Genomic DNA, 17,037 nt, shown 5'->3' with positions numbered 1-17,037 from the left:
TCTAATCAATTGACATAATGCCAGATTGACTTAAACTAGGTTGGTTAGCGAACCAGAATCTGATAATTTGTACCTAGGAACAATCAGGCAAAAAAAAAAAAAAAGGTACCTAGGAACAAAGTTATCAAACGACGAGTTTAATATTGAGTGTGTATCAGTCTCATTTCAAACGTTCTTAACAAATCTCCAAGTCCATATTAATCAAAATGCCCCAAAATTGTACTTGCAGAACACTCTCGGGATCCAAACCTATAAAACCTGCAATCTAAGTTCCACAGCTATCACAACAGACTCTATGACGTCCTTTTTTGAGCACCTGATACATTATACTGGAACCTCCACTGCTTTATACAAATAGAGGGGGCTTCTGCAACAAACCAGACAACCAACTGGTTCTTAACTAATTGACAATGCTCATGCATGCAGAACCTCTCTGTGCAACACCCTCCAAGACCAGCAGACTTCAACAAAACGACTTGCTCGCTCTATTTAGTCACCCTTTTACTAATCTCAACAAATTCTATTCCCTCCGGTTCTAAATATAAAACCCATTTTATATTATAAATTACACTACAAAATGGGTCTTATATTTAGAACCGGAAAAGTATATTCTTTACCGAACACCGCTTTGATGTTTAAACAACTCTATTCCTGGCCAAGTAAAATGACCAGATTCCATACGAAAAATTGATTTGAACGAACATGGTCCTTTTTAAATCCCAAGTTAGAGAATTCAAAACAAAACTTTAATAACTCATCCTGTGTGGAGTGAAAAAAGTCATCCCTGGAGAATAAGCTATAGTGTTAGGCACCTGCTCTTTACTTAATTAAAATAATAAAGGAGCACGCATGCAGTTTGTGGAATAAATTAATATGGTATTGTGAATCCAAGAGACTGCATATATTTATCCAGGAGTCAGGGTATAGCTCAGATTTAGATGACCCAGACAAGTTGGGAGACTGAAGAACACAATTAGAAGTACAAATTAAACCAACACGTAGATGCATTTCCTTTGTGGGGTGTGGTGAACCAGTTATGTCTTGATTCTTGGATATTAATTAACATACTATTGATATGCTAATTAATGGTAATAACTCTTAATATCACTCTCTACGTCGTGGTCACGACCATATCAGAAAACACTTAACTAACACATTGCGATTAAAAATAATATAATTTTTTCAAATGATCAGTAACAAGAATTTACTTACACGCTGTATTGTTAATAGCTCATGAATAGGGCAACTTATTAGAATTTTTATATTATATAAAGACCTAAACATATCAAACATAACAAATATTACATCTAGAAAGTATGGACATTGGCACAAATACAAGTCCCAACAATGGCAGTATCATGGCCATATGATAAAATCTGAGCTGTAACAAGTAATCTAGAGGATCATACAATGTTGCAAGGTGTCTGACAGTATCCACCCTGTTTTGGACATAAACATAGGTCCTTTCTGAAAATACCTGTGATTTGTAGGACTTCATCCATGTACCATTCATATTTGCTGTAGACCCAGTTGTGGTTGCCTCCTCTAGTGTTCTCGCCAGACTGTGGTTTGCTATTGAAATTGCCATCTCAAATTAGTAGTCACAATAACGAAATAACAGGCTTGGTACATGTTGGACTTTATAATGATCTTCTCCTCCCTTCTCAAGTTTGAGTCTGAATGCACGAAACATTGATATAATCTCCAACTCCTGAAGAGAAGTCATGAACCTTAGCCCATCTGGAACCATATTAAGCTTAGTGCATCTTGAAATCTGTAGTCTGCAAAGATTAGGCATTGCTTCTTTATCCAATTTCCACTCTTCAAAATTAGTCAAGTCACCAAAAAGCAGAGATTGAAGCTGAGGGAAGCTTTTCTTAGCACAAACTAATTCCTTCCCCGTGAATGAATCCATTTGTAATTCAAGGATCCTCAAATTGGGAAGCTTCCCCAGTGTTTCCATTGGATCTGCATTAAGTCCGGACCCTTGCAATTTCAGCTTGGCAAGCTTGGAGGAAAGTTGGTGATATTCTGGAAACTTTTTTATATGCCCTTCTATATGAAGATTATATAGATTAGGACATCCTGCTGCCACTTGAGGAACATTAGTATCCTCGGTGCAGACAAAAAACAAAGATTCAAGGCGGCCAAATTCTACACCTGGGGATTCAAATATGTCCCCAAATGTGGGATCAACTATTACCAATTTTCTCAAATTGGTTAGTTTGGTAAGATCTGCTACATCACACTTACCTTGAGGGAAGTTAACTAAAGTCTGCAAGTTTCTCAGATTGGCCAAAGGCCACTTTTCAGTGCCATTGCCACACGACTCTGGCAGATACAAGTGTCTTAATCTTTGCATCTTCCATATTACGTTTGGTATTTGGACAGTTGAATTCCATGTTAGAAGATCAAGAGTTTGCAAGCACCTCAGATTGCCAATTGTTGGTGGCAGCTCATCAATGTCTGTGTTTCTTAGACTGAGAAACCTCAGGTGGATCAAGTAGCCAATTTCTTTTGGTAACTTCCCTCCTTGACCACGTAAGCCTTCCAAGTCCAAGACTCTGAGTAACTTGAAATTATTGAAAACAGATTTCATTATCCTCCATTTACGAAGCTGGGCTGCTTTTTCATGAAAGCAGATAAGAGACCTAAGGTGGTGATGGCTTGTAAATTGTGAAGGGAAGAGCCTATCAATGTCATGATCCAAAAATAGAGCAGTTCGACGAACTCTGCCTGTGGACCTTGCTCTGCGTATTATGGGTAAATTAAAACAATCTGCTGATTCATTTATGTTCCTGGAATTAACTATCTCTAGAAAATTTTCTTCTTTTGCCTTTGATACGCACAGGTCTCTCATAAGATTGTGCATTTGACAAGTTCTTATTCTTCCTGTTGAACTCTTTAGAACCACCTGAATCATACACCTCTCAACTAGCTCATTCAAGCAATGTTGTGCCATATCCTCCATAGTTTCCTCTCCTTCTACTTCATTCTGAACCAATCCCTCTGCCACCCATATTCTAATAAGTTTCTTGGTGAGTATCTCAACATTTTCTGGGAAATGGGCTAAATGTAGGAAACATGGTTTCAGTTGATATGGCAATTCATAATAGCTTAGGGCAAGCACCTCAGCCACTCCCAAGAGCTGCTCGCGCCCTTTTGCTCTTCTCAAGTATGAATTGATGTTTTGACACACTCTGTCCCAGCACTCAAGCGTTGGCTTTGTTGCTAACAGTCCTCCAAGCACAATAATGGCCAATGGTAAACCTGCACACTTTCCTACCATTTCTCTTCCCAACTTCTCTTTCTGTGTGTTAATTGTGAAGTCTGTGGAAAGCAAAAAGGAAACTCATTAGTCTGTTATGCTATCAGAGTTTTACTCATAGTCCAATTTTAACCCCATAAAAATTGAGTCTATAATTATTGACTCATAGAATAGAACCTTCTCTACAAATTTATGAGGGCAAGATCTTCATTTCTCTATGCACTTGGGAAGTTTTTATTCCTTTAGGGACAAAATACATTGAAGGGGTTTTCTTTCACTATATCGGTTGATTAGCACTGTATATTCTGTCATGCTATATTTGCAGCAAAGCTATGAAAAAGTATGATCAGTCTGCTCAGAGAGGCCATCTAACTAGAAAACATACATACTCTGCTATGCTAAGGTATCTGTACCAATATAGGACATTACAGATCACAATTCACTATAATATGCTTGCTTGTTTGGAGTTATTATGATAGAGTGATATAATCAAAATCTTTAATGTTTAATTCAGTTGTGATTTCATTTCACCATATAATCTTTGATGTGAAATTTCTTACTTTATGATTTTCTTCAGTGTAATATGAAGATGTAGATCCCCAGCTGCAACTGTAAGGCATGCCCTTACAACTACTTTTGATTCTTTGTTATTGAGAACAAGAGGCTCTAGTGATTTCTCGTGTCTTTCTTGGTCAGAAAATGAACTTGTGTGGAAAGTTTAAGTGCTAAGGTTTTTAAAAAATTTGGTAGGCGTCAAACAAATCCACCCTCCCCCAAAAACAACAAATTTCTCTCTCCTTCGAGAAATGATAAGGAAATGTCTGAAGTAGAATAAAGAGTTAGGAGCTTCAGAATTCGAAAACTAGAAAGATAATCAAAACTAACTGCATAATAAATATAGATAAAGCAACAATTGTAGGTGATGAAGAAGAATTTACAAACCTGGGTCACCTTTTATGGGGAATGCTTTTTTCTGGAACAATTCCCAACTGTCATCTTCATTTAAACACCTTGGTTGATGAAGGAAACACGTGGGGTCTACATGCAGTGCAACTTCTGTATTTCGGGAAGTAAGCAATATTTTGCTGCCACATTCTCCTCTTCCATTTGGGAAGGCAGGACTCAGACTGGTCCAAGTCTCCACACTCCAAATGTCATCAATGATCACAAAGCACTTCTTCTCCATTTGAACTTGGTAAAGCATCTTTGCAACTTCCTCAAGCCTCATACCGGTAATTTCCTCTTTCTGCTCTTTAGAAAGAGGGAGCAGTTTAAAGATAATCCCTTCCCACACGTCCTTTGGCTGGCATTGCTGAGATACATAAGCCCAGGCAAAACTCTCGAAATGATGTCTAACATCAGTATCATGGTAAATCTTCTTGGCCAATGTTGTCTTCCCTAAACCCCCCATTCCACATATGGCAACCACTCTGCAACGTTTTTCAGGACTCACCAGATGGGATTTCAAAATTTTCACGTCTTCTTCCACCCCAATTATGTCCTCTTCAATTATGTGAGAGTAAGACCTCCTCAAAGCCTTCTGCCTACCCTGCGTAGAGCTTGAGGACTCTCCTACTTCAGGTATTATGCCATATGTTTTCAAACATCTAGTGAGGTTAGAAATCCTTCGTATGATTTCATCAACCTCAGATCCCACCTGATAAATCTCAAAGCATCCTTTTCCGGCATACCTCTTGATGATGTTCAGTACACCGACGCTGCTTCTTCTTGATGCTTCTCTAAGAGCATATTTCTCGATAACATCATCAGAATCATATGCAGCTTCTCTGATTTCTGAAATCCAATTCCGCAGTCCTTCATCTTCATCTTGCCTTCTATCTGCATCTTGTAGGTAAGACTGGATCAGCCTCAATTCGGATCTCAGTTGCCTCACTTTCCCTGTCACCTGGTATAGGAATATAGCTTCTTTAATGAGCAAATCACCAAGCTCCTCCGCAACAAATGATACCACATACTCTGCCATTGCCTGGTTGTTTTCCCCCACTTAAATCAAATCGAAGAAAGATTTGGCTGCATGAAGCTCTGCTTTCAAAGCACATAGAAAAGGCCAAAAGCACATCGGTGTTGACTTTGGCAAGGACTTGCTTTCTTTCTGCCAGAAGATTATGCTACAGCATAGGCACGCCAATCTAGACCCAAAATATATCTAAACTGTGGTGATTTTGCATGGAGGACAGTTCAGTTTCCCAAACAAGATTGAAGCTCGAAGTCATCATGCCATGCCATTTGTTCGGCAAATATGGAAAAGGCACTGGAAAATCATGGGCAAGCCGCTTCTAGGAAATACTTCGGAAACAATCATGCTTGCTCTGAAAAGCATTTAATAAAGCTAGTCTTGCCATGCTTGCTTAGTCAACAATGCCGGGCCAAAATGAGAGGGAGAAAAATCAACATCAATCAATGCAGAATATAAAAAGCATAGAGATGGGTTTATTTCAACTCTACTTAATTTAATAAACGAATTAAGTACCCATTAAAGAAATATAGCAACAAAGAGAAAGGATCCTCTGCTGTGTAAAACAGCAACAGAATGGTGCTGTTATATTACAACAATTCTAGTTAATCTACGTCGAATTTTGGACCATCAAGATATTACAAGTTAAAACTTCTAATTTTTCAATATATGCGTGTGCGTGCGCGCGTGCGCGTGTGTTTGTGATTTGAATTGTCCAAATCAAATCTAGATTAACCAACTTAGTTTCTATAGAAATAACATACAAGCCAGATCCAAAAATGTCAGGTATAGATAGCAAGAGGAAAATTAAGTTTCATACATGACAAGTTTAGGCATCACGTGTTGCATGAAATGTAAGAAATTAGTTGTATTATTTACAATTTAATAAATAGTGTGTCTTGTTATTTATTAATGTGTTCTTTTCCCTTAAATACATAGTACATAAAGAGCACTTTCGGCTGGCAAGTTAACACGAGGCCAATGAGGAGAAATTCAATTGAAGAAAATGACCAAATGGATGTTAAGTTTGGGAGAAAGAACCAACCCTTAATGGTCATTACAAATTCCGAAATATTATCTCCGTTCTTGATATAAAAACTAAGTGATTAATTTGAATAGATTAAGAAAATCAATTAAGTTAGTTAATTGTAATAAATAGATACTCCTCCGGTCCTTATTATAAGACCCCATTTGACTTTTTATTTGGTCCTAATTATAAGACCCCAATCCATTTTGTTTCTTATATTTATACATTTTTTTCCAAGATAATCCTTCTAATAATGATAGTTTTAGCCAATATACTTAATTAGCAAAGATATTTTAGGAATGACAACACTTATTTATTATAAATAACCAATTTAACTTACTTCCTTAATCTCCTCAAATAAGTCAATTGGGTCTTATAATTAGGACCGGAGGAGTATTATTTTTCTTAAAATACCTTTACTATCAAATGTTATTTAATAAAACATTTAACATGTGCAACCACTACAAAGACTGTCTTAGAAAAATGGACAAATATGTGATACAAAGTATATTATGGTCTTATATTTAAGACCAAATTGAAAGTCAAACGAATTTTTATATTAAGAAATCAAGGTAGCATACAATAAGTTTCAAAAGATTTTTTTATAAGAATTTGCATTGATGATTCTTAAAGTTTGATTATACATCTATAAAGTCTATTTAGAATAGTTTATAAGTAGTTTTTTAATCATGATTTATAAAATACAAGGTAAGTATATGAAAGAAATTTCATATTAACTTATATAAAACATGCTTATAAATACTTATGACCTCCGATCCAAACAGCACATAATCACCCTCGAGGGCCTTCAAGTGTCAAAGGAATTTAAAACGTTCCCTTTACAAATGACACTCGTTTATAAATTAAAAGTTACTCCTCTAATCCTTTATATAAGACTCATTTAACTAATTTGATTAGATTAAAAAAGTCAGGTAAGTTAGTTAATTATAAGAAATGTAACACGTTTTTCCTAAAATACCATAATCATCTTTCTTAATACCTTCTCTTCTTCTTCTACTTAATTATGGTTGAGGGGGTATCCATAGGGATAATTTAGAAAAAATTGATAAATATGATAAATAGGTCTTATATTTAGGATCAAAACCAACTTAACAATTAGGTTATCTATTAAGGACCAGAGGAGTATCAATTTCCAACTACTTTCATTTTTTGTTTTGTTTAAAATATCCGTATATTTATATGCAATATCAAATTTGTAGTAAGCCAATTTTTTTGTGTGCGCCAAAAGTAAGCCAATTTATTTATAAATGATTAATTTAGTTTAGCGCCGACTCTGTGCAAAAGACCGTTAATTAAGGTACAAAGGGTTGAAAGTTTTTAATGTGAAACCGAAGCGATAAGTCAACGTGGGGAAGAGCACATGTTCTGGACTAATTTCTAATTGGTAGTTAGGATTATAATTTTTTTTCCTCCACTTCTAGGAAGCCGCTGTGAAGATCAACCAAGAAGTAAATTTAATCGCGGCACTTTTCTGTCGTTTATTTAATTTTTTTAAAAAATCGGTTAAGTTAAATATGAAATATCGTTGAGAGAATCTCGGCTAAGTCATATTTAAATTAACTAAAATCATTTTATGTTTAGCTTAAGTTTTTTTCTCAATAACGTCTTATTTTTGGTTTAACTATTATTTTTTAATCTTAATGAAAGCCATTGGAGATTAAATTCATCAAAGAATAAAATCTGTAAAATAGATTTAAAGTGAGCAACATAGAGAACACGATCTGATGATGTTTTCTGGGAGTAAGTTTAAATAGTCTGTCTTCTCTAAATGGTTTATGTTTTCAATATTTTTTTTTGATAGCTTTTTTTTTTTTTAATTTTGAAAGGTATGAAATACAAGATCGAGATAATATTATAAGTTTTACGAAATATATCTTATGAAAATTGAAAACTTATCTTATTATATAATTCTTTCTTCCTAAATTCAAAGATAAAAAATCATATAATTACGTTATACGATTATCCTTTTTTTTTTAACTACCTACGATTCTTAATATAAGATTTTATTTGACTTTTATTTTGATCCTAAATATAAGACTCCAATCCACTTTGTCTCTCATATTTATGTATTTTTTCTCAAAATAGCTCTTCTAATAATAATAGTTCTAGCCAATATACTTGATTAGTAAGGATATTTTAAAAAAGACAACATATATTTACTACAAATAACTAACTTAATTTCTTTTTTTAATATCTTCAAATTAATCAACTAGTTCTTATAAATAGGACCGGGATGCAGTATTATTTAGTTTGATGACACCATAGGCGTTGCAAAAGAATGGTGAGTGATTTGACACAATTGACCCTGCAACTGCGGGGGAGGATGACAGATAAGGACGACTAGAATATGGAAATGACACTAAAGAATCACACATTTGTGTACGACAGCAGAGAGGTTGAGCGGATGAAAAATTGAAAATGTCCTCGGGTAGTCTCAATTGTAAATCCAAACAAATTAATTACAAATATCGAAAGATTAATTACAAATAAGAATTTCGGAAATTTTATAAATTCTAGAAGTCCACTTGAAAATCTTAAAAAATTGATTACAGATAAAATCACATTAGAAAAATGATAAAGCCTGTAAGTTGATGTCATAAATTTTATCCTAAAAAAAGTGAATTGAGTATTTGAATTCATGACCTCATCTTTTAAAAAGTTTTAAGAGAAGTGGTTGTTGTTGGTTGGACTATAACATCCTTCTTTTAATAAGTACTCTATCCGTTTTTTTTTTATAAGAAACAATTACCACGTCAACCTTATTTTTGTTTAAAAGAAATATTTGCAAGACGTTTTTAATTTTTTGACTAATTTTCTATTTTTTCTATAAATTATTTATTTTAATACTCAATATATTATTATTATCTCATTTTTCAAACCATCATCTCTAACTACTCCTCCGGTCCTTATTATAAGATCCCATTTGACTTTTTATTTGGTCCTAATTATAAGACCCCAATCCATTTTGTCTCTTATATTTATGCATTTTTTTTCTAAGATAATCCTTCTAATAATGATAGTTTTAGCCAATATACTTAATTAGCAAGGATATTTTAGAAATGACAATACTTATTTATTATAAATAACCAACTTAACTTACTTCCTTAATCTCCTCAAATAAGTCAATTGGGTCTTATAATTAGGACCGGAGAAGTATTACACATTCTTATACTCTCTGTGTCTCCCTCATAAATTAAAATATTTTAAAAAACTTACAATTTTTATATATTTATTATTTTAACTAATTTTTTTAATATTTTTTTTGGTACAAACTAATTTTTTTATATTCTCATGAAAAAGAGGACATAATTTTTACTACGATAGGTCCGTGAATATATGGGTTGCTGATGCCAAAATCAATGGAGTGCCTCTGCTGCCCCACTGGAAAAGAGCCTCTTCTCCCACGCTTCTTCCCTTTCCGTGCACTTCTCTCCTCTTTCTTTTCTAACCTTTACTTTTAGATCAATATTTCAAACGGTTCAGATTTTATTTTTTTAAAATTATAATTAAGATAAATTATTAAAATAAATAAATAATAAAATACAAACTACAAAAATTAAATAATTTACAAATGCACTGGATACTTTTTAAAAAAATTAAGCCTCTTTCCCTGCACGACTTAAAGGAGGTTCAGAAAGCTTAAGAATTTCAAAGAGAGTACAAGCAGAATTAAAAAAAAAACAATTAAATTTCAAAATTTTAAACTTGTCTTGTTTACTACATTTTAGGAGTGTTTGGCAATCACAAAAAATATTTTTATATACAGTGAGATAAAATTCTCTTCATATACGTATCTCGTAAAATCACTTTTAAAATTATAGTTTAGTTTTTTTTTCCCCACATACTCCTGATACGACATATTTTTATAATCATTTTTTTAAAATTTTAAAATTTTAAAAGTATTTTTCTGGGAACCATACTTTGTTGTGTCAACATTCAAGCCTAGTCTCCATGATCTGTCATCTATTCGTTCCCAGAAATCATCGCCTTTCCAACCATGTCCTTTGACTGATCTCATCATCAAGTTCTTATCAATGCCCACTTCAAAGCTCAATCATATTTCAGCAGAACAGAGACCTCTCGGGAAAGACTCTTGCTTGAGTTTACAAAAATATAAATCAAATCGATCATAAACAAACAGATAAATGTCCCTATGTTGGATTTGAGTCATTGGATCTAATAGAATAGAATGGGCTAATCTTAAGAACGAAGTTTGAATCCCCACCAAAAAGTAACCCTAATAGTGACTCAGGCTCCTTAACAGGACACCTTTGAGTAGCAAAAAGGGGGAAAAAACATGCGACCGCTAGCTCCTGCGCGCACAGATACAAGTAACTCTATCCATTTATGTACCTGAGAATTTCTTGGACATTTTGTTTTGTGTCAAAATCAACTCGCCAATTCAACCTCCATCTGGCCGACCATTGAGTTGAGCTGCCTCTACTTTTTCCAATGTCTCAACAACTTCCCTCATCGATGGCCTGAATTTATATTCCGTTTGGACACATTTAAAAGCAAGCTGAGCGACTTGCAATGCTAACCTGGGTGGATATCTCCCCTCCAATTTACTGTCCATTGTGTTTATCATGTTCCCTTTTCTCAACAGATTTGATTTGAGCCAGCCGATCAATGATTGGCCGTGACCCAGATGCTTACGCAGTATATCATTTATTGCTTTGCCCGTCAGTATCTCCACCAAAACAATTCCAAACCCATACACATCACTTTTCACAGTCAGGTGACCTGGTACATTCCCAAGAGAGATTTAGTAGTTTCATAAATAATAAAACTATTTCACAACACTCTTTTGTTCAGCTAAATGATCATTTGATGGGAATGGTAATGAAGTTGAGGATGGAAAGCCGGGTAACTTGCCTGTGGCAACGTACTCAGGTGCAGCATAACCGTGAGATCCCATAACCCTTGTTGTCACATGGGATCTATCATCAGAAGGAATCGCTTTGGCCAAACCAAAGTCTGATAACTTGGCAGTGTAGTTCTGTGATAAAGCAATGGGTTAGACTGAACTCAGCATCATTTAAAAGGATTTCGGAACACTCAGGCAGAGAAATACCATTGAGGTGCCTAATTACCTTGTCAAGTAGGATATTGGATGGCTTAAAATCTCTGTATATGATTCTATTCACTCGTGAGTGTAAGAAGTCTAGGCCCCTAGCTGCTCCAATTATAATCTTTAGCCTTGTGTCCCATGAAAGTGGCTGTACATTTGAACCTCCTGCACAATTATAATCAACAACAGTGTATGAGAAAGTCTGGGGAACTTTCCTCACAAAGTAGTCTAGTCAGCAATGATGAGTTCTTACTTCCGAATAGGTGGTTACCCAAGTTGCCTTTGTGCATGAATTCATACACCAGAAATAACTCTCCATTTTCCCTTCCAAATCCAAACAACTTGACAAGGTTAGGATGAGAAAGCCTTCCTAAGAAATTCACCTCTGACTGCAAAAAAATCAGCGTCATATACATTAGACACGCAGCAATTGAAGGATGATATTTTTTTTTTTTTTTGCAGAGTATTAATGTCAGAACCTGCCATTCCATAGGTCCTTGTGTGCTATGAGAGTTCAATCTCTTGATGCCGACAGCCAATCGCCCGTCTCTTGTAGCTCCTGATGATGTTCCCCCGTTAAGCTCTCCCTTGTACACTGTGCCAAAACCTCCCTCTCCTAGTACAGACGCAGGTCTGAAATTTCTAGTTGCTGCCTTCAGTTCCTCAAAAGTGAAATTTATCAAGTTTGCCACATCCAAGATCTGCCCATTAGGAAACTCCTCTTCATCTCTTACGTTAACTGTTTGGCTAATATCACAGCCTAGAAGAGATGTATTAGTATTGCTGGTTGTGTATGTGTTGCTGCTACTTGGTCCAAATAGCCTGCTATTTCCGGCAGATGTGCTGCTTCGTCCTAGCAAAGTGGAATTGCTTGTACTCTGCAAGAGTCTCGAGGTACCGTGTCTAATGGGTAATTGGCTGCTCCCTGTGACATTACCATAGCCATACTTTGTTAGTTAACTAAGGAATGATGCTTGGGTAACAGTGCGACAAGCTTTTGCAGTTCACTTGTAACTAGAAGCTTCAATTGACAAGAAATACAAATGAGCTAATAGTAATCTCTCTGGGTTTTTATCAGAACACTGTGAAATTGCAGAATTTGAAAGATATTGCATATGGGAGTGTTCGTTCTTTTCGAGTTGGAAATAAATATTCTATGCAGGACTAGCTTGAAAAGAACTAAACATTGGGGTAAGTTAAAGGTGAAAGCAGCGTAGGAATTTGCAGAGACTGGGATTCCAATCAGTAACTAGTTTGCTGCTTTTTCCGTTTCTTTTCACTGATTTATAGTTGCTTTCAGCAACTCGATCTCATATATTTCGTTCCGTAAATAATTATGGCAAAACCTTGCTGACTGAGAAATTGAAAGAAAAATGAAGAACTACTGTGCAGCAAAGGATGAAGAGCCGTCAGGAGAGGAAAAAAAACTAGTTTTTTGGCATACCCAAATGATCGTTGTTGGAGCCATTGTTGGAGTTGCGATGAGAATTTGGAGAATCAGATTGACGGGCCAGACAGTTTCCCATATTGATCTTTCTACTTGCTCTTCCTGATCCTCTCTGCTGAAACAAATGGATACATAAGGTCGCTTTAATTAGCTGGTTTTTCCAGGGAGAAAAGGCTTAGGAATGCAAGAGATGGGTGAGATAATGCCTTGTGACTTGAATAAAAATCGCCAACAAAAAAAATTTAGCTTTGTTCTTTTTTTTTTTTTGAAAGATTGAAGATGGCTCAGCAAAATTGGTTGATTGTGATAAGAAGAATGGTGTGCAATAATGTGGCGTAGAGGACGGAAGCTTCCCAGAACTGGGCACGAATATGTAATGAAATCAGGTTGTAGGGCCCCCTTTGGAAATCTTATGCATCAAGGTTCCTTGTACAGCTTGTGCACTACTGCCACGTCGTATGGAGCTCAAGAAAATGGAAAATTTTCAATTAAGGACCGCAGATGGAAATTAATTTCAAACAGGCCCTAAAAAATCCTGAAATGTCACTGCATAACCAAAAAATAAACTGAAATTAAAATTAGAAGTAAGATTACAATAATACTCCTCATTTTTATTTTTTTAAAAAAATAAATATTAATAATCGTCGGAGTTTCGACCACCGGTGCTCAGGTAGCCGCCGTCGGAGGTTGGAGTTTCGGTGGCTGCTACTGTAGCTCCAGTGGCCTAAAGTTTTTTTTAAAAAATAAGGTGGCCAAAGGAAAGTTTGAACCCATGACCTCTTGGCATACTAAAAATAATATGACCACCAAACCAAATAAACCATTTAATCATGTGATACAAATAAAAATATATATAACAAAATAAACGCAAGTGTCCAAGTGTAAATAAACAAGTAAAATTCGATAATTTACAAGTGAAATTTAGCAATTTACAGCAAAAATTTGGCAATTTACAAATAATATAATGGAATTCACAATTTCAAATGCAAGTGTTTAACTGTAGATGAGTAAGTGATATTCGACAATTTATAACAAAAGTTTATGAATTTACCACCTAAATTTGGCTATTCACAAGAAACATAAGAGAATTACAACCTAAAATGTAAGTGTTTGAGTATAAATAAATAAGTAAAATTTAGCTATTTATAACCTAAATTCAATGATTCATAAGAAACATAAACATTTCAAAACCAATAAGAGAATTCACAACTTCAAATAGAAGTAGTCATGTTTCTTATGAATCATTGAATATGGGTTGTAAATATTTTAATTGTTGTTGTAAATAACTAAATTTTACTTGTTCATTCATACTTGCATTTGGGGTTATAAATTCCATTATGTTATTTGTAAATTGTCAAATTTTTGTTGTAAATTGTTGAATTTCACTTGTAAATTGTCGAATTTCATTTATTTATTTATACTTGGATATTTATGTTTGCTTTGTTATATATATTTTTATTTACATCATATAAATTAAATAATTTGCTTGGCTTAGTTAGTACTGGGAAAACGGGCCGGCCTGGCCCTCCAGGGCCGACCCGTCACGGGCTCGGGCGACGGGTCGGGCTTAAACCGGCCTGTCCGTTTAAGTCCGAGTTCAAAAAATGAAACATTTTCCCAAGCCCGGCCCGTGAGATAACGGGCTCGAGCTGGCCCGCGGGCTTTTGACCCGTTTAATTAAAATGTATTTTTATTATTTTTCTTTGTCTATTTTATCGAAATAATAAAATGAAACAACAAAATTACTAATAAAAGATATAAATAAAAATAAAAATAAGTCACAAACATAAATATCATTATGTTAAAACATCTATCACAGTGTAATAAAGTCTATTGAATGAACAAACTAAATAGAGGACAGACATAAACAACTAAATAAACACTAAGTTCAGTAAATAATTACAATATGGATGATCTTGTTTAATTATAAATAATTAACAAAAAAGTTTAACTAACAAACATAGTATATATAAAAAATAATTGTTTGTCCTACTGACAAAAAAGAAAAGAGTTCATCATCCATAGTTCTAAATTTATTTCTAACTATAAAAATGATATAGATTTTTATTTTAATTCAAAAGATTCTTTAACCAATTCTATTTCAAGTATAAAAAATATGAAAGAATGATAAATAAAGATTGTAAAATAACACATACAGTATTTTAATAGGTTTTGACAACTTATAAATAATAACACATTTTTGTTAATATACTTAGAATTATGGTGATTTCTTTTTTTGTGAATGCCATTTGTGTAAGCAGTGGGAGTAAGTAAAACTAAGAGTATATTATGTGTAAAATGTTAGGGTTTTCCTTTTTAAGTTAAGAAAAAAATATAAAAATTAAAAAAAAATTATTGGCGGGCTTAAACGGGCCGGCCCGCGGCCCTACAGGGCTGACCCGTTTATTTTTCGGCCCTACAGGGCTGGCCCTTTTAAACCCGACTTCCCTTTCAAGACTCCAAAATACAAGCCCGGCCCGTGACTTAAACGGGCTTAAACGGGCCGGCCCGACGGGCTCGACCCGTTTTCCCGGCTCTAGGCTTAGTGTTCATATCATTTTTAATATGTTAAGGGGTCATGAGTTCAAACTTCTGGTCACCGTACTTATAAGTATGCGTTGGCCTTTTCCACTTTTTTGTTTCTCTGACACTTCTTTTAAACAAAAAAGTCGTCGGCCATCTAGATGGCACCTATTGATTAACCCATGAACGATGGGACCACTAATTAACTCGTGCGTTTCGAGATGGCCCACCATTTAATTGCCATGTTAACAAAACTCCTACCTTTCTTTTCTTTTTCTGTTTGGTTTTTGTTTTTCCCCCGTCACTAACACTTGTTTATCCTGACAATCACATTTGCTATTAGCACTAGAAAAACGGGTCGGTTCGACCTTACTAGGCTAGCTGTCATGAGCTCAGGCCTTTAACACGTCGGCCCCTCTAGACCTAAATTCAAAAAATGAATAATTTTTTAAGTCCAGCTTGCAGGTTTTTGGTCGGTTTAACTAAAACACAATTTTTTATTTGTTACATATTTTATCAAAATAATAAAAATAAAAAAATAAAATTACTAATAAAAGGCATAAATATAAATAAAATTAAATCACAAATATAAACATTATCATATCTAAACATCTATCACACTACAAACTAAATGGAAGACAGACATAAACAACTAAATAACTACTTAGTTCAGTAAATAATTACAATATAGATGATGTGGTTTAATTATAAATAATTAATAAAAATGTTTAACTAACGAATATAGTATACACAAAGAATAATAATTCATTTTGCTGGCAAAAAAGAAAAGAGACCATCGTTCCTAGTTCTAAATTTGTTTCTAACTATAAAAATAGTATAAATCTTTATTTTAATTCAAAAGATTCTTTAATTAATTCTATTTCAAGCATAAAAAATGTAGGAGAATGACAAATAAAACTGTAAAAATTACACATACAATATTTTGACTTATAAATAATAATACATTTTTGTGAATATACCTAGTTTTAAATTTTGTAATTGTCATCTTTTTTTGTTTTTTTGTTTCAACAACTATAGTGAATGCTGTCTATGTAAGCTGCTAAAGTGAGTGAAACTAAGAGCATGTTATGTGTAAAATGTTAGAGTTTTCTTTTATAAGTTAAGAAAAAATATAGAAATTTAAAAAAATGTTGGCAGGCTTAAACAGGCCAACCTGTTTATTTTTCGACCCTTCAGGGCTAACCCTTTTAAGCCCGACTTCCTTTTTAAGGCTTCAAAATACAAGCCAGGCTCTCGACTTAAACGGGTTTAAACAGGCTGGGCTAACAGGCTCAGCCCATTTTTCCAATTCTTTTTTTTTTTTTTTGCTAAAGCATATGTATCCTCCTATTGAAGACAATCTTATTCAAGACACTATTGGGTACTAAATGTGGGCACTTCTCCTAGTAGGGATTCAAACCTTGATTCGTCACATTATGAGATACTAGCTTTTTCTGTTAGACTCAACTCTTGTTTTTTTTTTCGGTAAAGAAATTTTTGGAAAGAGGTTGGGCTCACCCACGATCCAAGGGCATGGTAAAATCTCCCTTCCTCCTAGGTCATACCAATGTTGGGCAGGGCGAGCCGTCAATTATCCTCAGGCGTTTACCTAGACACCCAGGAGCTAGGATGCCTCCCCAAACGCCGCAGCTGGAACCACAACAAAGTGGTACTCCACAACAAAGACGTTAGACTCAACTCTTGT

At 34.5% G+C, this 17,037-nt stretch overlaps 2 protein-coding genes across 2 annotated transcripts; both read right to left on the bottom strand.

The window, feature by feature from the left end:
* Positions 1 to 1,162: 1,162 nt before the first annotated feature.
* On the bottom strand, positions 1,163 to 5,560 carry LOC114711203 (putative disease resistance protein At1g50180). Its single transcript, XM_028895566.1, has 2 exons — positions 4,211 to 5,560; positions 1,163 to 3,330 (listed from the first exon to the last, which is right to left on the bottom strand). Exons 1-2 carry the CDS (start codon positions 5,250 to 5,252, stop codon positions 1,595 to 1,597), a joined length of 2,778 nt encoding a protein of 925 aa, XP_028751399.1. The 5' UTR covers positions 5,253 to 5,560; the 3' UTR covers positions 1,163 to 1,594.
* A 4,731-nt stretch (positions 5,561 to 10,291) lies between these two features.
* Positions 10,292 to 13,049, bottom strand: LOC114711204 (probable serine/threonine-protein kinase PIX13). Its single transcript, XM_028895567.1, has 6 exons — positions 12,807 to 13,049; positions 11,842 to 12,287; positions 11,616 to 11,751; positions 11,385 to 11,527; positions 11,167 to 11,290; positions 10,292 to 11,034 (listed from the first exon to the last, which is right to left on the bottom strand). The coding sequence occupies exons 1-6, from the start codon at positions 12,886 to 12,888 to the stop codon at positions 10,694 to 10,696; spliced, it is 1,272 nt and encodes a 423-aa protein (XP_028751400.1). The 5' UTR covers positions 12,889 to 13,049; the 3' UTR covers positions 10,292 to 10,693.
* Positions 13,050 to 17,037: the final 3,988 nt, after the last annotated feature.

This window comes from Neltuma alba, unplaced genomic scaffold, assembly GCF_004799145.2.
Source record: "Neltuma alba isolate B1F8T4 unplaced genomic scaffold, ASM479914v2 tig00011283_pilon, whole genome shotgun sequence".
NCBI classification, from domain to species: Eukaryota; Viridiplantae; Streptophyta; class Magnoliopsida; order Fabales; family Fabaceae; genus Neltuma; species Neltuma alba.
This window is presented reverse-complemented; position numbering and strand designations above follow the sequence as displayed.

What these genes read in the sequence shown, in the direction of transcription:
- LOC114711203 (XM_028895566.1), bottom strand. Translation starts at nt 5,252, where the DNA reads ATGGCAGAGTATGTGGTATCATTTGTTGCGGAGGAGCTTGGTGATTTG. An exon ending in CCCCATAAAAGGTGACCCAG is followed by an intron (nt 3,331 to 4,210) that starts GTTTGTAAATTC and finishes TGCTTTCCACAG; the next exon opens with ACTTCACAATTAACACACAG.
- LOC114711204 (XM_028895567.1), bottom strand. Translation starts at nt 12,888, where the DNA reads ATGGGAAACTGTCTGGCCCGTCAATCTGATTCTCCAAATTCTCATCGC. An exon ending in CTCCAACAACGATCATTTGG is followed by an intron (nt 12,288 to 12,806) that starts GTATGCCAAAAA and finishes GTAATGTCACAG; the next exon opens with GGAGCAGCCAATTACCCATT. An exon ending in ACCTGAGTACGTTGCCACAG is followed by an intron (nt 11,035 to 11,166) that starts GCAAGTTACCCG and finishes GGAATGTACCAG; the next exon opens with GTCACCTGACTGTGAAAAGT.